General features: G+C 42.1%; 6 protein-coding genes and 1 long non-coding RNA gene across 18 annotated transcripts; 5 read left to right on the forward strand and 2 right to left on the reverse strand.

The window, feature by feature from the left end:
• The first annotated feature begins 511 nt into the window (after positions 1 to 511).
• On the forward strand, positions 512 to 1837 carry SP123 (serine protease 123). Its single transcript, NM_001172597.1, has 6 exons — positions 512 to 636; positions 723 to 873; positions 959 to 1067; positions 1145 to 1300; positions 1384 to 1536; positions 1621 to 1837. The coding sequence occupies exons 1-6, from the start codon at positions 582 to 584 to the stop codon at positions 1762 to 1764; spliced, it is 768 nt and encodes a 255-aa protein (NP_001166068.1). The 5' UTR covers positions 512 to 581; the 3' UTR covers positions 1765 to 1837.
• On the reverse strand, positions 1316 to 3092 carry LOC100679323 (chymotrypsin-2). The gene is made up of 6 exons (XM_032597159.1): positions 3057 to 3092; positions 2983 to 2994; positions 2745 to 2915; positions 2523 to 2663; positions 2287 to 2439; positions 1316 to 1757 (listed from the first exon to the last, which is right to left on the reverse strand). The coding sequence occupies exons 1-5, from the start codon at positions 3090 to 3092 to the stop codon at positions 2299 to 2301; spliced, it is 501 nt and encodes a 166-aa protein (XP_032453050.1). The 3' UTR covers positions 1316 to 1757; positions 2287 to 2298.
• Positions 3093 to 3914: 822 nt separating this feature from the next.
• SP128 (serine protease 128) lies at positions 3915 to 5325 on the forward strand. The gene is given in 6 exon segments (NM_001172598.1): positions 3915 to 3999; positions 4084 to 4231; positions 4313 to 4421; positions 4496 to 4654; positions 4744 to 4896; positions 5127 to 5325. Coding segments are annotated over 6 exon segments (765 nt in total). The 5' UTR covers positions 3915 to 3947; the 3' UTR covers positions 5271 to 5325.
• LOC116738495 lies at positions 4744 to 7553 on the reverse strand. The gene is made up of 2 exons (XR_004344566.1): positions 7444 to 7553; positions 4744 to 7375 (listed from the first exon to the last, which is right to left on the reverse strand). It is a non-coding gene; the product is annotated as an uncharacterized LOC116738495 (long non-coding RNA).
• Positions 6125 to 8349, forward strand: SP120 (serine protease 120). Of its 5 annotated transcripts, none has more exons than XM_008214177.4 (6): positions 6132 to 6847; positions 6919 to 7140; positions 7217 to 7364; positions 7498 to 7747; positions 7829 to 7966; positions 8048 to 8349. In XM_008214177.4, the coding sequence occupies exons 2-6, from the start codon at positions 7059 to 7061 to the stop codon at positions 8195 to 8197; spliced, it is 768 nt and encodes a 255-aa protein (XP_008212399.1). In that variant the 5' UTR covers positions 6132 to 6847; positions 6919 to 7058; the 3' UTR covers positions 8198 to 8349.
• A 49-nt stretch (positions 8350 to 8398) lies between these two features.
• Positions 8399 to 9841, forward strand: SPH126 (serine protease homolog 126). 4 transcript variants are annotated; one of them, XM_031922494.1, is made up of 4 exons: positions 8399 to 8849; positions 8902 to 9329; positions 9424 to 9561; positions 9640 to 9841. In XM_031922494.1, the coding sequence occupies exons 1-4, from the start codon at positions 8783 to 8785 to the stop codon at positions 9787 to 9789; spliced, it is 783 nt and encodes a 260-aa protein (XP_031778354.1). In that variant the 5' UTR covers positions 8399 to 8782; the 3' UTR covers positions 9790 to 9841. The 4 variants fall into 4 exon arrangements, with proteins under 4 accessions (XP_031778354.1, XP_016837012.1, XP_031778353.1 ...); XM_016981523.2 differs by having other exon boundaries at positions 8923 to 9329; positions 9409 to 9561; XM_031922493.1 differs by having other exon boundaries at positions 8477 to 8849; positions 9409 to 9561.
• A 129-nt stretch (positions 9842 to 9970) lies between these two features.
• On the forward strand, positions 9971 to 20879 carry LOC100123158 (tripartite motif-containing 2 protein-like). Of its 5 annotated transcripts, none has more exons than XM_008214175.4 (11): positions 9971 to 11285; positions 15991 to 16153; positions 16255 to 16428; positions 16504 to 16707; positions 16788 to 17036; positions 17107 to 17293; positions 17377 to 17813; positions 17894 to 18076; positions 18153 to 18260; positions 18338 to 18476; positions 18567 to 20857. In XM_008214175.4, the coding sequence occupies exons 1-11, from the start codon at positions 11266 to 11268 to the stop codon at positions 18803 to 18805; spliced, it is 2103 nt and encodes a 700-aa protein (XP_008212397.1). In that variant the 5' UTR covers positions 9971 to 11265; the 3' UTR covers positions 18806 to 20857. The 5 variants fall into 5 exon arrangements, with proteins under 5 accessions (XP_008212397.1, XP_008212398.1, XP_008212395.1 ...); XM_008214176.4 differs by lacking the exon at positions 9971 to 11285 and adding an exon at positions 11985 to 14049; XM_008214173.4 differs by lacking the exon at positions 9971 to 11285 and adding an exon at positions 13700 to 14760 and having other exon boundaries at positions 18567 to 20879.
• The last annotated feature ends 187 nt before the right edge of the window (positions 20880 to 21066 follow it).

The raw sequence follows: 21066 nt of genomic DNA on the forward strand, positions 1-21066 counted from the left end.
CACTTATACAAGTATAAATTAATCAAGAAAACAGTTATTCAATTTTTAATACTCCCCAACAATCATATTTATATTGCACTTTTTACGAGAACTAAATTTATTAAATTCATATCAAATTTTGTAGAAAATATTGCTGTTAAAACACTGCATAGAAACAATGTTTATTAAAATTCGTAATACGTATGTCAATGTTTGTAAATCTATTTGAGCATTAGTTGTATTTATGAACAAATGAGGTTCTGTGTGGGTCATCGGAAGAATAAAAGGTAAATTCGGCAAGTTATTTATTTCATTGACTTTTTCTGCTGAATTGAGTTTTCGTAATTGTTCAGGCTTAGCAAACATTAAGAAAGATAATATTAGCTGTATACATAATATTTCCTCGTATTCTTTGATAAAAATTAGCCGATTCGGAAGATATAAGAAGGAATCACTTGTCTTAACAACATATGTTAGGAGTGTGTTGTTAACAACAAATCAGTATAAATAGCTTGCTTATAACTCTCTTCTTACATTGTATCTCGAGTATAACGACAAGTAACATTAAAAATAAAGCGCGCATTCAAATAAAATTTGTCACAATGAAGTCAAAGTATTGTCTCACAATTCTATTATGCATTTTTGTGTCAGTCCAAGGTAAGCTTTTTATGGGATTCAAATTTGGTTTCTGGCATTCTGGAAAAGTCACGGAGCAATGCTAACATAATATGTTTTAAATGTAGGCAAAATTATTTCACGCATCATAGGCGGCAATGACGCTCCTGCCGGGAAATATACCTACCAGGCATTTATAAAAGTTGGAGACAGCTTTCAATGTGGAGCCTCCATCATTGGCAAACGTTACATATTGACAGCAGCTCACTGTGTTTCTGGGTAAGATATTTAGTTTTTATGAGACAATTCTTTTAAAAACATACGAAACACAAGTTTAATATTTGCGAAATTGTTTGTTTTACAGTCAAAAAACGAAAGAAATGAAAATCGTAGTAGGCACGATTTCACGACTTGATTATAAGAACGGAGTAGAGTATGGTGTGATTGGTTATGAAACGCATCCAGATTTTCGGGTAAGAATGCAGTGAGCTTTATTAAATAATACGTAATAAATTTGGTTACTTATTTTTTCTTCAATTTTTTGCTCTAGTATCCAAGCATTGTGGCTCCTATCAACGACATAGCCTTAATTCGTCTAGCAAAGGACATTGAATACAACGAAAGAATACAACCAGTAAGACTCGCTACTAAAGACGATGAAAAAAATCTCAAGTCCGCTGTTTTGACAGGCTGGGGAAGTCTCAAGGTAACAACGACAACATCAAATGTTTAAAATCTCGGAAGATTTTATTTTGTTGAGCAAAAATATAATTTCTCATTCGTCAACAGTACATGGGAGCTTCGCCAGTTACTCTGCAAGAAATTAACTTGGAATTCATGGACCAAGACAAATGCGCAGAAAAATGGTTGAGTTACAAAAAAGTTACCATTGTAGAGAACAACATTTGTACTCATTCGCCGAAAGGAGAAGGTGCTTGCAACGTAAGTTAACTGATGTTAATACAGAATAAACAAAAAATGTTGATAGTAATGAAATGTAATATGAGAAATCGTCTATTTCTACAGGGTGATTCTGGCGGTCCACTGGTCGTCGATGGTGTGCAAATTGGTGTTGTCTCTTTCGGTGGTATGCCATGCGGAAGAGGCGTTCCCGATGTATTCACCAGAGTATCCAGTTACCTCGATTGGATTAATAGATTTACCTATTAGATAAACATAAACTGTAGTTTATAGTATTTATTTATTTATTGTAGCAGTAAGATAAACAAATTATTTTTTTAATATATTTCGTCTGCGAATTGCTTTTATTTCCCATGCGCCTTCTCCATTCAAAATTTTAACAACTTCTTCAGTTGTCTAGTTATTTTTTGACATCAAGTACATAATCAATCACCGCATCACTCTATTGGTAATGATGAACATTGTAATATAATCGCAAGCACATAATTATAGAGGGATAGCATTTCATTTAACGAACCGATGATTGGTGACGTAATATCATAATTTCATCGTTTGTCACTCGTCATCGGTTTACGTTTTAATGAAGCTTGGCTAGCGGCGATCAGAAAGTAGGTCGCGCGTGCTCGCAAGAAAAAGGTGCTCAAGATTGTAATACGAGCGCGGCGAGATAATTAGAGCATCGAGATCTTCGGATTTATATGTAGACTCTAGTTCGAAAAATAATAATAATGCATCCTGTATACTGTTTACGTGCGTGTATTAATCAATTACCTGAGCTAAATATCAACGTATGTGATACTTTATCCAGTCCATGTAACTCCAAACTCGCGTGTAAACGTCGGGAAGTCCCAACGCGCAAGGCTGTCCGAATGACACGATGCCAATCTGAACTCCGTCAGATACCAGGGGGCCACCAGAATCACCCTATTGTTTTTTAAAGAAAATTTCGTTAAAAGAATGCCAGAGTGTAAAACACACTTTTAATTAATGCACGCGTGCATTCTTACGTGGCAATTTCCCTGACCCCTTCTGGTGAGCGTGCAAATATTTGACGCCGATATCCGATCTCGATAATAATTGTAACAGTCTTTTATACTCAATAATCGAGTATTCGAATACCGCAACAACCTTGGCGATGGTCCCCTCAACTTTGTACATAAAAAAGCATCGTAAATGACAGCAGCTGCGGCTGTATTTTTTGACAAGCTTATGACCACAACAGTACTTACTGCCAGAGTACCCCAGCCCGACACAACTGCAGGATACCCACTTGAGTCGAAGTCGAGCGTAGGAAGAACTACGGGTCGAACGAGGTAGTTAAACGAAATTGATGAATTCAGCATTATGAGTCCGACGTCATTTTTAAGCGAGTTATAATTGAAGCCTGGGTGAATGATGTGCTACCGCGAGCGGTACTTCCAACCTGCAGCCACGAGATTATTAGTACCGGTGACCACAGTGATTAACCTTTGCCCGATACTGCAAATTGAAGAATTGTTTAAATAATTTTTGACAAAATTGTGCTAGATGGTTCTAGTTACCCGTGTAAACAATGCGCAGCAGTAAGGATCCACCATTGGCTTATGATAGATCCGCCGCAAAAATGATTTCCGCTCTCTAATCTCAGGGAAACTTGATAAGGAAATGACCCGTCAAGAGCTGTCGTACCTCCGATGATTTGTCTTTTTGAAGTTGAAATTATCACTTTAGCGCGGCGCTTACCTTTATACGTTGAAACAATAGGTATTTGGCATTATTTTATCTTGCTATGTAGTTAAAAAGACTCCGCGACGTGTTACAAGAACTTACCAAACGAACCACCCACAACCAAAACGACGAAAACCAATATTTGAAGCTTCATGGTTGTTTAGAATATGCTCCTTACCCGTCACCGCGTAAAGCTTTTTATTACAAAAAATGTCTACCCCCTCCCCAACTGTGTTCATCGCATTGACGTAATAGAAAACGATGTAATTGCATAGTTACAGTAAAGATCATTCTGCCCATTCTTCTAGCAAATGGACTCAATTTAACGGTATCAAGAGAATATAAATTATTTAAAAAATGAACAGTAGTCAATTATTTTACAACAATCGCGAGACAGCTGACGTAAATCAATTAGTGAGTAAGAAAACCAACAAAGGAACCGGATCCAACTCGACTCTAAGCTTTGAGCATTATTAGCTTCATTAATGAATGGTACCAAAAACTCTTGGAAATACGACTCTGTACCGTCATAGTGCCGTACGAAAACACTTATGCAATCTGTTATCTCAATGGAACATAGTATTAAACTGGCTTTGAAATTAATCAATGACTTTATCAGTCTACAAACACTTCATTTTTACCAGATGACTCGATAGAAATAATATAAAATATCGTCAATCGATGTGTAATGTGCTTAGTTCACTTTAATATTGATCAGCAGTAACATGAAGTCTTACGCGATACTCCTGCTAGTTTCGTTGGTAGCTGGTACCCATGGTAAGTGCAAGCTTTTTAAAATCAAATTTGTCGAATTCGAATCGTGTTGTTTTAATTAAAAGCGAAACGTATGATTTCTTAAAGCTGGAGTCACCAGAGTGGTTGGTGGCTCGGATGCACCGGATGGAAAATACAAGTACCAGGCTTACTTGAAAGACAATCAAGGATTTCTCTGTGGAGCTTCGATAATTAGCAAACGATACTTGCTCACCGCTGCTCATTGCTTCTTAGGGTAAATACGCAAATCACATTTGGATTCTCATAAAAAATTGCCACTGGTGACTATTATTGTTTATGTATTAATTTGTTACAGAGTTAATCCAGCTAACGTGAAAGCCGTAGTCGGTACCAACGTATTCATGAACGCTACTGTTGGTGATGAGTATCAAGCAGAATCATTTGTCGTTCACGAAGAGTATAGCGTAAGTTCGAAAAAATGATTATCAGCTGATCATAATGAAATGGTAAAACTCGTATCGTCGAGCTTCATTTTTAGAGACCAGGAGGCGATCACGGAGTTAACGACATAGCCGTAGTGCGAGTACGAAAAGACATTGTCTTCAATGACAAAGTTCAACCAGTTAAATTGCCCAACGTGGGTGAACAAATTGCCGATGATTCAAGTGTCACGTTCAGTGGGTGGGGTATTCTGAAGGTGAGAAAAGTGATTCGACAAGTTTTTCAAGATTTATGTAACGATAAATCGAAATTTCAAACATGTGCTTTTTTTGTTGCATAATATAGTACGGAGGAGTTTATCCAAAAGTACTCCAACAACTTGAACTGAAAATCCACAATCAAGCAGCGTGTAAAAATGATTGGTTGAGATTAAAACTGATACTCATCGAAGACAGCATGCTTTGCACCAAAGGAAAACGCGGAGAAGGCGTTTGTCACGTAAGTCGTTTGACATTTTTAATGACTTTATTATTCATTTAATAAAAACATTAATCTTTTCTCTTGAGTGCTTTGCGCAAACGTAGGATGTACGTGTTACTGATAACGATTTGTGCTTCTTAAAACAGATGATGTTTGTCTTCAATGAATCTTATACGGGCTGATATATAACGTTAATTGATTTAAGATTTGAAAGTGATGCGTATTTATATAAATGTCGTTCATTGCAGGGAGACTCTGGAGGCCCTTTGGTCACCGAGGATGGTGTTCAAGTTGGTGTCCTGTCTTTTGGATACCCCTGTGCCTTTGGCCACCCCGACATTTACACGAGAGTATCTGCTTACGTTGATTGGATCAGTCAGTTTTTAAATTAATATGAAAAAATTGTAATGCAACTCTTTAAAATAAATTATGAATTGATATAATACGCAAAAAGATTAGACTTGTATAAATAGTTAGGCGATTTTTTATCTTATAACTGGCACATACAACATGGTATAGGTAGTAGTGTCTTCGAGATTAATCAGTTAATGACTTTATCAGCCCACAAACACTTAATTTTTTTACTAGATTACCAGATCAAAATAGCGTAAAATACGGGCTATCAATGTGTGATATGCGTAGTTTACTTTTAGCAAAGAGCAGCAGTATGAAGCGTTTCGCTAGTAGCTGGTAGTTGTAGTAAGTACCTTTTTAAATTATTTATATTGTTCGTCAAGCTAGAGTCAACAAATCATTGAGAAAGCTTGACAAAAGATTTAGAGTTGTAATTAAAATCGAATAGCCAATGTTAATGGCCAAGTCTTACTAATATCTCTGCAATTAGATTATCTCTTACGAAGTTACGTAAAATGGAATGCGAGTCATCAAAGAATATCGTTTTGGACTGCAACGATCATTTTGAAGCGATATAATTTAATTGCGACAATTGCGCCTTACGCATGTCTCTTTGATCGCAAAGCGACACGCAATATTGCCTACATTACGGCGCTACTCTATCAATTCAACGTGATTATAGAAACTTTAGTAAATATCGTTACTACTTTTCATACATCAGGCTTGGCAAACTCAACTACGCTCAAACGACTTCATTCAATTTTCACACTTGCATACGGGCAAGCGTTATATACATGCATCATGGCGCTAATTAGATCGTTCAATAACGTCAGCTATAGCATAGGCAATTAACGCGATAGAAACATTCACGAGTGGCGTTTACACTCGAGTCACATTCACGTTGCTCTCGACAAGCCGAAATTAAAAAAGCAGCGAGACCACTTAGACTCGCCGAGTGCTCTGATGTGTATGCACTTGCAGCGAGAGGAGGGACTGAAAGCAGTCCGTTGGTCGCGCATATGTGCCCCGCGCGCTCGAGTGTGTATAGGGATTAGTAGTGTTTTCTGTGTTATTTTTACATTCGCTTTCGGTTTCCCAGACGTTCTCTATACGACGGGTGTTTTGAACTCGTTCGATCTCGACGAGGCCTGTGTGTGTGTGTGTGTGTGCGTTTGTATGTATACACGGCTGAAATTGATTCCGCTCTATTTTAATCGACGAACGCTTATTATACTCTGTTTAAACGATTCAACGTTGTAGTTTTCCTCTGCGATACGTATACAGGACGCAGTCGTTCAACTGGTATAATTTCAATTTGAAACGAGCAATTACGTAGATTTGAAAAAGAAAGTTGTACGTACGCACTCGCACAAAAGTGTAAAAAATAAAAGAGAAATTACTATGTGCGAGCACGCGCGCGCGCGCGCGCTAAAACAAGCACCTGTCAACGGGTCAGTATCAGACGTCAATGGTATCTCTCGCTGGGCGTCGGGGGAAAATAAGGAAAATTTCTCAAAAACGAGGCTAATTCGTCCCCCGCCCCCCGAATCTTCGCCAGTTAAGTTATCAGTCATCCGGTTCAGTTGACGTCTATCATAGCTACGCCAGATACATCGTAAATTACTTTTCTTTTACCTTACATATACCCAATGGGTCCGACCCAAATTTGAATATCAACTCTCGCAGGTGAGCTTAATAGCTGGACTTAAACGATATTGCACGAGAGTCAGCCGCATGCATAGGTATATAAAGGACGAGCTCGCGAGACTCCGAAATTATAGTCAACCGAACGTTCGCATACCGAGTACACACCATTAGCCTCGAACATGGAGTCTCTTTGCTCGCGCAGATTCGCGCTTACTTTAGCTTTATTCTGTGCTACACTGTGTTTTGCTGCTGTCTCGGCGGGTATTAAACTGTCTCCATATTCGCTTCCATGTAATCCGCGTAAAAAGTGCATTTCTAATCGCTGCTGATTACACAGATGACTCGCCGAAGATCGTCGGAGGCACGGCGGCCGAGGACGGCCAGTTTCCTTACCAGGTGTCTCTGAGGCTCAACAACCGACACTTCTGCGGCGGTTCCATTCTCAACAAGCGCTGGATACTGACCGCAGCTCACTGCTTGGCTGGGTAAGGCAGCGCTTTATAGAATATATTATAGAAAATAAAGCTTCTATTAACGAGCACTGATGAGGGAGCACAGTCTTACTGGGCAAGTCCTTAATTCTTAAAAGCTTCTTTGAAGATTATTTGGCATCCCCAGATTCAACAACACGGCCATATCGGCGGTCGTCGGTACTAATTACCTCGACAAGGGCGGCGATAAGTATCAGTCGAAGCGCATCATCGCTCACCCGATGTACAACTCGCTGATGATCCGCAACGACGTCGGCCTGATCGAGCTCGACAAGGACATCGTTTTCGGGGACAAGGTGCAGCCCGTCAAGCTCCCGGAATCCGATTTCGACAAGGCCGATTATCCCGCCGAGCTGTCCGGCTGGGGCACCACTAGCGTGAGTATTCTGATTCTATTTTATATGGCTGCATCCGAAAATGTCGATAATAGCTTGACGAGTCAATCGCGTAACCCACAGTATCCGGGGTCGCCGCCAAACGAGCTGCAGCACATCACGCTCAACGTAATCGAGCAGAACGAGTGCCTGAACACGAGCTTCCGCGTGACCAAGAGGAACATCTGCACCCTCACGAAGAAGGGCGAGGGAGCCTGTCACGTAAGTTTGTTTATTCTAACCGGGCTGTGTCGATCGAGCTGCACGTACGGCCGAAAAGTAACGAGCGATAATCCCTTGAAGGGTGACTCCGGCGGTCCACTGGTCTCCGACGGCGTGCAGATCGGTGTCGTGTCCTGGGGCACGCCCTGTGCCAAGGGCAAGCCCGACGTCTTCACGAGAGTCTACAGCTACGTCGACTGGATCAAGAAGTACGCCGACAAGCAGGAGTAACAGTACGACAACAAAGCACTCGACGAAGAAGTATTAATCTCATCCGTAAATGCTGCAGAAAAATCGACTTTTATTGTAATCCAGCGCGGCCGCGGCGGCTGATGAATAATGAAGCGTTTAATTACATTAAAGCGTATATGATTATCACTGAGGAATCGGCTATTTTTTTCATGCCTCGCATGACCGAACTCGGCGAAATCCCTACGCCGAGATAAGGTCGCACATTTGCGAGAAACGCATTTGCCCGCAGAGATAGTGCACGCGATGCAGGTAGGCTTAAGTCGATTATACTTTAAGGCGTAATAAAGCTCGCGGAGTATAGGCATTATCAGCGCGAAAAACTCTTGTTCGAACGGCCGAGCCTGATTGCCGCTGTTTTGCCACTGTTTTTCTGCGGATGCGAGATATATTCTCGTCCGCTGTAAGCCCTGTACGAGCCGATAACCGATCGATGATGCGGGAGGTGGAGAGGAGGAAAATGCTCTGCACGGGCTCGGCGTCGTCTTTATAAGACGAAAATAATTTCGATAAATAATCAGTCGGCGAGGCGGACTCCCCACGGATCGTCGTTACATCGCCGCAAGCATGCGTCGGACTGGCAGATTGCTTCTCGTGCTTTCCTGCGTTTTCGCGCTCGCTTTCCTCGCTTCCGGTAAGTTTATCGATAGCGCAGACTACTTCAGAAGCGAGCCTTATCCCTTAAGCTCTCTGTTCGACGATTTCAGCCCTGAGCATGAGCAGCAGGATAGTAGGCGGCGAGACGGCTCCGGAGCACGCCTACCCCTACCAGGCGTCGATCCGAGTCGGTGCCGACCACAAGTGCAGCGGTTCCTTACTGAACAACAATTGGATCCTCACGTCGGCCCACTGCCTCGTCAAGTACGACCCGTCGAGCTTCATCGTCGTCGTCGGCAGCAACAGCCTCATCTTCGGCGGTTTCGCCTTCTGCGCTCGCGAAACGCGCCTGCATCCGAACTACGTGCAGGGCGAGCTTCACGACGACATCGCGTTGCTCAAGCTCTGCAAACCGGCGACTTTCGGCGACAAGGTTCAGCCCGTCCAGTTGCCGAGCGAGGATGTGAGGGAGGAGGAGAATCTCCCGGCTGTTCTGACCGGTTGGGGTAGCTCGCAGGTAACGTAACGATCCTCGAAAGGACCAACGACCTTTCGAATTGCGCTTATTACTAAGGGTGAACGGACATTTACTCGAGGTATACGATGTGCAGAAAGGCGGACCGAAGAGCTTCAGTCTTAAGCTCATCGAACTGCCGACCATCGGTCTGGACAGGTGTCGCGAGACCTTCCCCAGCGTCACTCGGAGCAACATCTGCACGTTCGCCGGCGTCGGCCAAGGCTTGTGCTACGTGAGTCGATATCGACTTAATTCTCGGACTCGATAATCTTCACCGAACTAATACGCGTGAATTCGTTTAATAATACAGGGAGACGCCGGAAACCCTCTGGTAGCCGAGGGAGTCCAGATCGGCATCGGCTCCTGGGGCTCGCCCTGTGCTCTCGGCTATCCCGACGTGTTCACCAGGGTCTACAGCTACGTCGACTGGATACGAGGCATCATCGCCGACGAATCTTAGCGCTTAGAAAGTAACTGCTGTAAATAAAATTATACAACATTCGTAGAAAAAAGGCCTCACGATCCCCCAACGCAAAGGAACCTCCTGTTCCACCTCGCTCGCGATAGCCATACGCGTGAAAAAAAGGCAGCTCGCTATCAGGCTGTGCACACAAGCCTAAAAGAAGGAGGGAAACTCGCGCAAAGTCCAACGACCTGCGCTGACTGCGCGCCGCCGATAAACGATAAAAGACGTGAGAAATGCCGCTCCCGCGCCTGCGCTGATACGAGAGTATACAGTACATAATTATACAGCACACACGCACCACCGGCACATCGATTCTCTCCCCATAAATACACGATGCCCGAAGTGTGCTTTCGCAACACCGCAGACAGGAGGAGCGCAAAAAATATGAGTCGAGACTTTGTTCGTTGTGTGTGATATGCTTATATGTATATAGCGTCTGAAATTTCGCGTGCTCAGCCGCGTAGTCGCTAGATAAGCATCTCACGTACGGCGGACTTCCCTCCGCGCGCCGGAATGCGACGCGCTTCTTTCCCGTGCTTCGCATTTTAATTTCGTATACAGTATAGACTTGAAATAATTTTTCCGTCTCGGCACATCCTCTCATTATACTCCTCTGGCTGCCCTCCTCCTCTTTCGGTGCAGCCGCTGCTCTCAGGGGGTGCAGGCTACATAAGTACGCGATATGCCGCTCGGCAACGACCAGTAGAAACGGCACGAGTGACCCAAATCCATCTCGGAGGGGCTGCGCGCGTCGTCGACTCTACTCGGCAGCTACGTGCGCTCGTCTGCGCCGGACCCTCGTGCAGCGAATTTTCTCTCCCCGGTCCTTTTTCGCCAAGTACAAGTACAGCCGCGTTGCACGAGGCACTGCTGGCCCGAGGGAGAGAATCGAAACGAGGCCTCGTCGGAATCGTAAAGGGTAAGGCAGAGGAGAGACTCGACGAGGGCGCGGCGAACCGTCAGCTGGTACGCACCTGCGAGATCGATATCGTTGTCCAGCAGCAGCAGCAACAGCAACAGCACGCCGCAGTATTATTCGCGACTCGTCATCAGTCGACTCCCGGCCCTTGTGTACTTTCGCAGTAGCGTCACGCGTGCGTCTGTGCAGTTCGCAGAGTCAGCTCCGGTCGAGCATCTGCGATGACGCGAAGAGAGCCGGGACTACAATGGAGCTGAACAGCTGTGGAGGCCAGTAAGCGCGGGGCTGCGGACGCGAGCCAATAACGACGCTATGGCGTGGCTGATGCTGACCTGGACCCGCGACGCCCTGATAGTCTACTACTGGGAGTTTGAGAGATACTTCGTTTACGCCACCGGAGTCTGAGCTCCGTTCATGTTGCGGATACATTAAGTATAGTATATTGGAGGAGTGAACAGCTTCCGATAAGTTGATCAAACAGAGCGCATAACGGAGAGTGTATGACAAGGATATAAGCTGCGCTTCCTCGCTCACACACATCGCCAGTCTTCATGAGCTGCTGTCCTTTTATGTAAGTGCATAGAGTATCGTTGGTTTTGGGATCGATATATACACACACACACACACACACACACACACACATATATAGTTGTGACATTTTCTCATTCGTCTGTTATTACTTGACGCGTATACGCGCTTCGAGGAAAAACGTATCTCTCGCGCGGGGAAAAACACGGTACATTAAAAAGAAAAAGACGAGAAATATCGCTTCTGCCCGGCGACCGTCAGCTGATTATAGTCAACAAGCCGCGCAGAGCCGCTGTCAATCTCAAAAACAATAAATCCCCCCAATTAGCATTCTAACGTGTAGAATAAAAAAAAAAAATGAAAACACGTCCGCTCGATAAATATTAATGCTTTTCTACATCACGTATATACATAACAGGCACGCGACGGCGCATAGCAAAGCAGTTATGTATAGTTATTCCTATAACGGACTCGCCAAAAACAAACAAAGGATCCTCGCGCTGTTTACACTGCGCCGTCGTGCGAGCTGAATCAAGCGCAATACACCTGCGCAGCGGTATAATATATATATATAAGTGTCGATGAGAAGCCTTGCGTGCGTGTCCTAATAATCGTATAAGAGATCGCGAGGATGAATGGGCCGTTATAGCTCGGCTTGATCGGAAGTACTGAGCTGTGAGGCGAATAGTAATATTTCTTTTTTCGCGAGTTTTTTCTTTATTTACGTTATAGCGACAGCTGGGCATTGTTGAGGAGAGGTAATATCGATGATTGGCCGTGCGATATGAATAGCGGAGTCTATATCGACATTAAACGCGTACGAATGCGATGATCGATTGGATATACCGAGTCGCCGAAGCCTGGAAATTTAATTGACTTTTTTATCCGGAGAAATCAAGGACAATAATCTCGGAGATCAGCGCCGCGCACAAAAGACTTCGAAAACATCGTCGCGTCGAGTGTTAATAACAGCCTAGCGGCTGCAAAAAAATCCAACGAAACTAGTTTAAAGTCGTAAAACTTTGAAGAGCGCGCGCTCGTAAGTAAAATTGACGTTTTGCTTGGAGAGACGGTTTCTATTGAAATTTCTCTTACAATACATATGCACGAGGATGTATACAGACGCGTAAGGCTGCCAAGATCGTTAGAAATGAAAATAAAAAATACGATGCAAATGACCTGCTGCGCTCGACGTTGCGTAAGGATCGCGATCCCCGATGCATCTCGCAGCTCGATGTAGAGAATTTGGATACACACTTCCGAGATGCATGCATAATTTCCTCTAAAATCGTGAAGCTCCTTCCAGGAAGAAAAATGTATTATACATTCGTTACGAATTAGTCGGAAAGATTGCAGCGAAAAATAAAAAAAAACGCAGACTGACGCATGAATCACTAAAAGCAGCCTCGCGCGCGCCTACGTCGATGCGATGAGAATCGTCTCCTCCGCGCGCGCGTATAAGACACAATAATTTCACGATAAAACGAGTCGAGTATATGCGCGAATTTTTTTGCCTCGTCGCGCATTAGTAAACACACTCGTATGTGCGCACCGGTCCGAGCGCGCGGAGAGATTAATTTTTATCGTTGCGTCAATGCACTCTCTCGTCTACCGATAGCCGCGAGAGAGAGAGAGAGAGAGAGAGAGAGAGAGAGAGAGAGAGAGAGAGAGAGAGAGAGAGTTACGGCGCCGCGACGATCGTGTGCACCTGATACGACCAGATGCTCCGCTTCTCTGTTTTCAATGTCGCGCGCAACGAGATAGAGAGAGAGAGAGAGAGCGAGATATATATATGGAGATATCGTAGAAATTGGACGAATTTATACTTACGTAAATGGAAAATGAACTTGCGCAATCGCATTAGTTGTGCGAGTTATAATCACGGTATTAATCGGATCATTAGTTACATCGGCTTTCGTAAGAGTTTCTTTTATGCGCTCGACACGGAGAGCGATTACGTGAATGTGTAAATTGCCATCGAAAGTCCGCCCGTTCGTCGGAAAGATTAGGGATTATAAACAAAGAGTGCGCGCGTACACAAACGCACGTAGGTACACATGATGAAAGATGACGAAAGAGGAAGAGAAGAAGCTAAAAGCTGGAAGTGTCGATGGAATAATCGTTACCACCGCACACGCTTACGACACCAATTACCCCCCTAACGAAAAACAAGAGGAAAGCCATCGTCTCTCGCGGGACAGCTGATGCTGGAAAGAAAGGAGAAAAAAAACTTGGGAGTAAAACAACGTCCTTACCTCGCGGCGCCTTGCCATCAGCATCATAATATTATATCCCATCCGTCTCCCTCGCACCTTAGTATATATACACGTAGCAACTCGCCAACGGCCGTCGCGGTAGAAGAGATAAACGTGCGCGCCGCTGCAGCTGTGAAACGTGAGACGCTAGACACGTATGTACATGTGTATACACTACACCCTCTTCTCTTCTCTATCACCCACACACACACACACACACACACAAGTTGATGGTAGCTAGTGCTAGCCGGTTTATGGTCTATAGGCGCCCGCCGCCGGGGAACGATCCCATAGCGTCAGCTGTGTGTGCGTGTACCTATATAACACGCAGGAGAGAGAGAGAGAGAGAGAGAGATAGGGCGAGGGGAGGGGGACAACGGCGGCGGCGCAGGCAGAGGAGAGATAGTCGCCAAGAGAGCGCATTGTGGCAGTCGTGCGCGAGCGAGTGAGAGAGAACACACTCGCGTGCTGCACTCTGCGAACGCACATCAGAGCCTGCGGGGCTCGCGCGAGAGAAAGACTGTGTGTCCGTTTCTGCCGCTGCTGCTTCTCGTACGTATTAGTATACCCGCGTATATCTGTACAGATAGGAAGGGAGCCAACGAACACGGAAGACGGAACACGAGATCGAACCAAGAGAGCTGCAGAGGAGAAAGACAGCGAGGGATATATACGCTCACTTACGTGTGTTGTTTAGTGTTACTTCGTGTTGTCTCTCTCTCTCTCTCTCTCGCTCTCGTGCGTGCGAGCGCGTTGACGGATAAATAGAGAGAAGAGAAGAGAGCAGAGCAGCCTCTTGTACATCGACGCTCCGCGTGCAAGTGTCCCTTTTGTCCGTCTTCTCCCCGATGTGAGCGAAAGATTTCGAGCGGAGGAAGCAACACTCGATATAAGATAAGAGCGCATAGCCAACAAAATGCCAGGAGAGAAATTATGACAGCGACACTCCTGCGGCCGCTGCAAATCCGCAGCAGCATCCTACGCTTCATTGTCGTTGCTGAGGCGGAGGATAAGGAAAATACACGGCTGCTGCAGCAGGACCGCACAACCACGAGAAACAGATAGAGGGGAGTGCGTGTGTGCGACATTCGGTATAGCTCTATATAAGCTAGTCAGTAGCAGCAGCAGCAGCAGCAGCAGCAGCAGCAGCAGCAGAGCGCCTTTGTTGTGCTTGTTTTTTTTAATTCGCCGAGGCGCCTTCCGAAAGTGGCAGCGTGCCCGGGAATTCGTCGTCGCCATGGAGGCACTGCGCTTAGCCATACAGTAAGTTTAGAATTTCCTGGAATCCGCGGACTCTCGGGCTTCCACTTACTCCGCTCCTCTCTTCTATCCTCCCGTCTTCTTGGGTTCCTTATAAGTAACCGCACGTTGCTGCGCCGTCGACCCTTTCATTCTCTCCCTCTGTAGCGCGCTTCTCTTTCTTCCTCGGATCTCTCGCTTCTATTGTTCTTGAGCTTTCGTTTTATCATCTTGAATTTTTGCAGCGCGACGACGAGCTGCATGCTATAAGTATATGCACTCGTCTTACGTTCGTGCAGCTGAGAGACGGCCCCGTTCGCGCGCGCCCGTTCGCCTGTATGCGTATTGTGTGTGTGTGTGTGTGCGTGTGTTCTCTCTTTTATTTATGCGGCGTGTGTCTCTCCTTGACATTAACGATAATGTTTGCTCGATCCGAAATACATTCGGACAAGGGGATATGCAAATGAGACTCTCTGCTTTATTGCGACGGAGAAAATATCTCGAGAATAGTCGATAGGCGCCCGCCGTTGTTTGTTTGCTTTGGGGAAGGTGTGCTCTCTGCAGATGTCGAGGTGGATCTGGTATTTTTTTGGAAGAAGCATTAATAATTGCTCAGCTGACTGTTGGAATGCAAATGTTCACCTTTCAGAATGCGTATGTAAATTGTGTTTTCATAACGGTCGATAATTGTGAGGGTAAAGTTTTTTGATGAGCTGTTTCAATGAATGAATTTGTTTTAATTAAGTAAATGTAAAGGGTTAAAGGACATGGACCTATTTTTATTTTCATTTTAATTGCAATCTTGGAGAAAATCTCGTACACTCGTTAGTCTTTTGATTGACCACATCCTCCAACTAAGCGTCCTCAAATTTGTATCCGCACAGCATACATTTTTCCTCAACGTACCCGTACAGCATTGTTCAACTCAAGGATACTACTTTTATAATCGTATAATAACAGCAAAAACTTTTCTCTGCGTAGTGTGCTGTGAAGCTGACAATGTTAATGCACTCTTGAGCATATACGTTCAGTGGCACTTATCAAACATGCATTTTTATACTCACGTCTTGGTCTTATCATCTCAGGGCTGACTATTAAAATGTCACAATTGTAACATATCATAAATTGAAAAAGAAATTAGTCTACTACTGCAATAACTAATACTTAAATACTTTATTATATTTCAAAACAGTAGTAATAGATACTTTTTAAGTGAGCCAAGTTGCATAAACTAATGATTCTCATTTCTTGCAGAACACGGTTGGGGGAGAGGATGGTCAGCATGAGCTCAATGCTCGTAGAAACAGTAAGCATCAACTATGAAGACTTTAATGAGAGCTTTTTAACATGTGGCACCTGCCTTTGTGTATACGATGGCAGCGAACATACTCCAAAGCTATTGCCATGCTCCCACACGGTAAGCACAATGCATCATTTGCTATTGCATATACTCTTTAAGAGGGTTTCAATGTTCTTGATTTTGCCAGAACAACCTGATAAAATTTTGTTATTTTCTAGGTGTGCCTACATTGCCTCACAAGAATCGCGGCCTCCCAGACGCGCGAAGCTGGAGCCTTCCGATGTCCAATTTGCAGAGAATTGATCACAATACCTCGAGGTGGGGTACCAGCATTACCTCCAAGTTTTCTTGTGAATCAATTGTTAGATTTGATGTCCAGGCAGCGTAGAGAAGTAAGAACTCTGCAGATAAACCTTGCGAATCCTTGATTCTCCAAAGTCAATTAATGATGTATTTTTTTTATCCAGGTTATTCCAAAATGTTCAGTACACATTAATCAAGAATTGTTGTTTTGTGAAACTTGTGACACAGTATTTTGTACAGTTTGTACTGGAGGAAATCATGCAGGTGCCTTGCCTGGGTGTACTGAACACACAATTATTCCATTTAGCATAGCCATAAAACGTATGTCTGAAATATTACTGTATAAGGCAAACGAATGTATATCAAAGGTATGTTTTGCACAATTCAAATTATATCCTGAAACTTTTTAATGTGGTATATTGTTAACAAAGTATTTACGTCTTCTTAGCTAACACAAGCACAAGATTCAGTCAGTACCGAACTCCAGAGGTTAGATACTGCAAAACAAAAGTGTCTAGAAGCAGTTGATGCAGAGTTTGCAAACATCATTGCTAAAGTGGAAAGGCGAAAAACGGAATTGCATGCTGCAGTCAATGCTGCAGCTAGAGATAAAAAACATGTTCTTGAAGAGCAGCATGCACTGATTGAAGCAGAGAAAAATAAAGTTGAACGCGAGTGCGAAGGCCTACAGTATCAGGTATTTTTTTGCCCTCTTTTAATAAAGCATTTTTAAAGATTGATCTGATTGAATAATTTACGTCTTTAAGGTTGAAGTGCGAAACATCACCCAAAGAATAGGCAGTTTATCCGACCAGTTAGATGCTGCAGTAGCACTCAGTGAGCCCAGAGAAAACGCTTTTATTACTTCTGAATTCAACCACAATGATGCTCTTGCTAATCTAGAACAAGCGCTTAAAGCATTTGGAAGAGTTAGATCTAGTACAACACTACCAAGTACGTAATTGTTATGTTATATACTAATAAGAGAAAACAAGAGTTAATCTTGGGCTTTATTAACCAATACTTGTATTTTTTAGGCTTATGTCGGGCTCAATTAAAAGACACTGCTGTAGTGAAATTACAGACCACTGTATTGGTAGAGACAGTGGATTATCATGGACACCCCAGAAATGCAGGAGGTGATCCTATTGGAGCAGAGCTAGGTTTAAGCGACGAGAGTGAATCGCAAAATCAAAACTCTTCCGTCACAACGGAGGTCAAAGATCTTGAAAATGGAACGTATGAAGTCATTTTCAGACCAAAAGTAGCCGGTCGTTATGCTTTAAGAATATCTGTTTTTGAAAGACCTATAAAAGATTATCCCCTGTTCTTTGACGTAACGGAGCATAATGAACCCATTAAAGTTTATGGACACAGAGGTTCTGGTAAAGACGAGTTCCACCAACCAGTTGCTGTGGCTGTTGATGATAATGGCATTATATACATCGTGGATACTGGAAATTCTCGAATAAAGGTACATTCTAGAGCATTAGCCGTATGTCTTCAAAATTCAATTGATTAGAAAATAATAATTCTAATGAATAAAATGTATAGGTACTGGATGATAATTTAGAGTTTATGCGACATCTTACAAATGAAGGACTAGAAGGAAGAAGTTGTACAGGCATAGCGATTTCAGAACAAGGCCTAGTTGTTGTGAATTGGCGAACAAAGTCAGTGACTGAAATGACAACACTGGGTGATACTATTCGTTCATTTTCACATAATGCCTTTCAAGTACGTTGAATCAAATTAAACGGAATTTTTTTCCCCCTAAATACGTATATATTTTTATATTCTTCGTCTGTTTTAGGAGCCTATTGATGTGGCTGTAGATAGAAGTTATGGACACTTTTTAGTCGCCGATAATGGACAATGCTGTGTGTTCGTATTTGACTGTAATGGAAAGATTCTTTTTCAGGTATGTAATATAGATTAGATTAATTAAAAAGTTCACTGTGAATCATACTTAATTCGATATACAAACAAATTTGATAGGTTGGAAAGAAGAACATGTTCAAGTTGATCGTATCAGTAGCAGTCGGTCCGGCTGGTGAAATTTTAGTCGCAGGCTCGCGCATTCAAGTTTTTTCGGCAAAAGGTGATTTTACAGAAGAAATCAACGCCGAAAGCAAAGGTATATATATATATATATATATATATTACATTAAAAACACCAATCCGCTTACATTTTTATATGTAAAAATTCTTTTCATTTGACATTTAGATAAAGGCAGATATGGGGGAATGGCCATTGATAGTGAAGGCAGAATATTGGCTTCTCGAACGGAAAAGGGACGGACCGTTATTCAAGTGTTAAAGCTGGGTGGAGGAGCAATTTTGTCGGAAATTGATTCCCACAGTTCAAAGTTACGTCGTCCATCAGGAATTGCAGTTTTACCGAATGAGCACTTGATTGTAGTGGATCTTGGCAACGATTGCGTAAAAAAGTATAGGTATTGGTAAAGTAACAGGACACGTTTGAATTGCACTTGCGAATTTGCGCATAGGATTATTCAGTGATTTTCTTTTGCATTTGGCCATACAAGTACAAACTGCCAGTTTCTCAGTAATTGTTGGTGAGATGTTTAATTACTCATGCGTTCAAAGTAATTATTGTGGCGATTATTATTTTTGGATTGATCTTTTGTCACAACGCTTGGTTGCATTAGCTACGCGTTACCATTTTGTAACAAGCGAGTAGGCAATTAAGATCTGCCATACGCCACTGCCCATTTTCATTCTGAAAAGTTATAGCACAATAAATGGCACGTTGCGTAAATTTTCATTTGATTCGTTAGCGATAGAATCTTATATGAAATTGCATAGTACAATGCTAAATTAACAACTATAAAATAAACAAGTTATGCTTGCAGTTATATAAATATGACTTAAAACTGTTAGTTTAATTAAAAAAAAAACACTGTACCATACAAAATTGGCAGAGTTGTATCATACGTGAGTATTGTACATAAGATTTGTTCAGTATTATCGCAACGTCAAATTATTCTTAATGTAAAAACGATTCTTAATGTAAAATTACATGATATATCTCAATTTGAGGTAGAACGCTTGCTCGCTTCTATTTAAGTAATTGAAGAGGTCATGATTATTTGGCCTTTATTGTAAATTATGTATGAAATGTACTAGTCTTATTCACAAAAAAATAGAAAAAAATCTTCCTTAACTTGCCAGGAAAACAGGCTTAAGGTTGTTTTAGCTGGAAAGCATACGATGCCATTTCGCGAATCAAGAATGTTTTAAGACTTGAGCATGCGCTGGTTTTAGTTCATTTTTTAAAAGTAAAGTAGTGTAACAATTGAAAAGGTTCGCAGTTTTCGATGTAGAGAAACATGAACGCTTTTAAAAAGTTGTTATAGTAATTTTTGTATAAGATGTAGCTCAAATGAGAAAATTGAGCGGTCGAACGCATAAACGTACGGCGATTTTTAAGAGATAGACTTGAAAATAACTTACTTAAACTTGGGAAATATTTTTTATTCCGCTTTATGCTTACATGGCTCATACTTTTGTACATGCAATTACTATATATTTATATTTTCTAGAGTGAATTCGTGGAAAGAAGTCATTTTTCTAGCTTGAAACTTTCATAATCAAGTACGTTAAGTTGTTCGCATGCGATTTACACGCTTAATTTTCGTATCTCAGTTTGATAAGAATATTATTGTTTGCTTAACAAGCATTTTTTTAACCGTTTACTTGAAATCTCGATTGCATTTATTAATTTAAAATAATGTTTAAGTAACATTCCTCGAAAATTATTTGTCGAAAAAGTCAGGGCTGCCATGAAAAGAAGTTTGTTTTTAAATTTTTTACGTGTTTTACTTAACATTGACTCACTAAAGTCGTGATTAATATTTTACTTCGCTTCTATTTGCTTATTTAAGCACTACCATGACAAAAATGAATGTTTACTAATATTTTTTTTTCTGATATTGAATTAAGAATAGAAACTTAAAGTGAGGAAACTTGAAAGAAAAAGTAAAATAAACTGGGTCCTAAATATATAACAGTAGGTAAATGTCGAGTATTGCAAGACGCACGTTTCAGAACGCGAAGTCTTTGACTTGTCTTATTTGAGTTTCCTCTTGAATTTAAGAAAGTAAAATTGTGTAAATTATGTATCTTTTTCGTGCTTTGAAGGTTTCGTAGAGACCTGCCCAAGAACTCGGCGTTATCGACTTTTTTTTCTAAAAATACTGCCAGGAACGTAACTACTTAGCGTTTGACTTGCGCAAGTATCATATAATCTCATGATTGCTGTTTGATGAAAACGCTGAAAAATGAAAATGCATACATTTGAATCAACACATTATTTCGAATTCGAAATCCCGACTGATATGCGTTTATTTTGTAATATTGATATTTTGTTTTCTAGTCACCCTTATTTATTAGTTAATTATTCGATTGTTTATTGTATTATCTTGTATTCGTGTGCTGTAAAATAATGAAACTACAATCTGTAAATAATCTGATCTTAACTCGACGAAGAAAAAATAAAGTTCCTTAATAACTGAAATCGACTTGTTTCGCTCTCGTCGACGCCTCATCCTCTTCCAAAATAAAAAAAGAAAAGCCCTAAGTACCTTATCTCCGTCAACAGCTCTTTTCTCTCGAATTAATCAATTAAGGACTTGACGATGAAAGAGTAGGCTAACAAAACGAAATTGAGTAATCAAATTAGCGCGCCGACAAAATTTATTACC

Source organism: Nasonia vitripennis, chromosome 2 (assembly GCF_009193385.2).
Source record: "Nasonia vitripennis strain AsymCx chromosome 2, Nvit_psr_1.1, whole genome shotgun sequence".
Lineage (NCBI taxonomy): Eukaryota > Metazoa > Arthropoda > Insecta > Hymenoptera > Pteromalidae > Nasonia > Nasonia vitripennis.

Excerpts from the sequence above, each read along its gene's own strand:
- SP123 (NM_001172597.1), top strand. The coding sequence starts at position 582 with ATGAAGTCAAAGTATTGTCTCACAATTCTATTATGCATTTTTGTGTCA. Across the intron at positions 1,068-1,144 it reads AAACGCATCCAGATTTTCGG|TATCCAAGCATTGTGGCTCC; the intron begins GTAAGAATGCAG and ends TTTTTGCTCTAG. Across the intron at positions 1,537-1,620 it reads AAGGAGAAGGTGCTTGCAAC|GGTGATTCTGGCGGTCCACT; the intron begins GTAAGTTAACTG and ends CTATTTCTACAG.
- LOC100679323 (XM_032597159.1), bottom strand. The coding sequence starts at position 3,092 with ATGGTGGATCCTTACTGCTGCGCATTGTTTACACGG. Across the intron at positions 2,664-2,744 it reads CGGGCTGGGGTACTCTGGCA|TTGAGGGGACCATCGCCAAG; the intron begins GTAAGTACTGTT and ends TTATGTACAAAG. Across the intron at positions 2,440-2,522 it reads GGGGTCAGGGAAATTGCCAC|GGTGATTCTGGTGGCCCCCT; the intron begins GTAAGAATGCAC and ends AAAAAACAATAG.
- SP120 (XM_016981524.3), top strand. The coding sequence starts at position 7,059 with ATGGAGTCTCTTTGCTCGCGCAGATTCGCGCTTACTTTAGCTTTATTC. Across the intron at positions 7,748-7,828 it reads CCGGCTGGGGCACCACTAGC|TATCCGGGGTCGCCGCCAAA; the intron begins GTGAGTATTCTG and ends CGTAACCCACAG. Across the intron at positions 7,967-8,047 it reads AGGGCGAGGGAGCCTGTCAC|GGTGACTCCGGCGGTCCACT; the intron begins GTAAGTTTGTTT and ends AATCCCTTGAAG.
- SPH126 (XM_031922493.1), top strand. The coding sequence starts at position 8,783 with ATGCGTCGGACTGGCAGATTGCTTCTCGTGCTTTCCTGCGTTTTCGCG. Across the intron at positions 8,850-8,901 it reads GCTCGCTTTCCTCGCTTCCG|CTCTCTGTTCGACGATTTCA; the intron begins GTAAGTTTATCG and ends TTATCCCTTAAG. Across the intron at positions 9,562-9,639 it reads TCGGCCAAGGCTTGTGCTAC|GGAGACGCCGGAAACCCTCT; the intron begins GTGAGTCGATAT and ends TTAATAATACAG.
- LOC100123158 (XM_008214173.4), top strand. The coding sequence starts at position 14,735 with ATGGAGGCACTGCGCTTAGCCATACA. Across the intron at positions 16,429-16,503 it reads TGTCCAGGCAGCGTAGAGAA|GTTATTCCAAAATGTTCAGT; the intron begins GTAAGAACTCTG and ends TTTTTTATCCAG. Across the intron at positions 17,294-17,376 it reads ATCTAGTACAACACTACCAA|GCTTATGTCGGGCTCAATTA; the intron begins GTACGTAATTGT and ends TGTATTTTTTAG.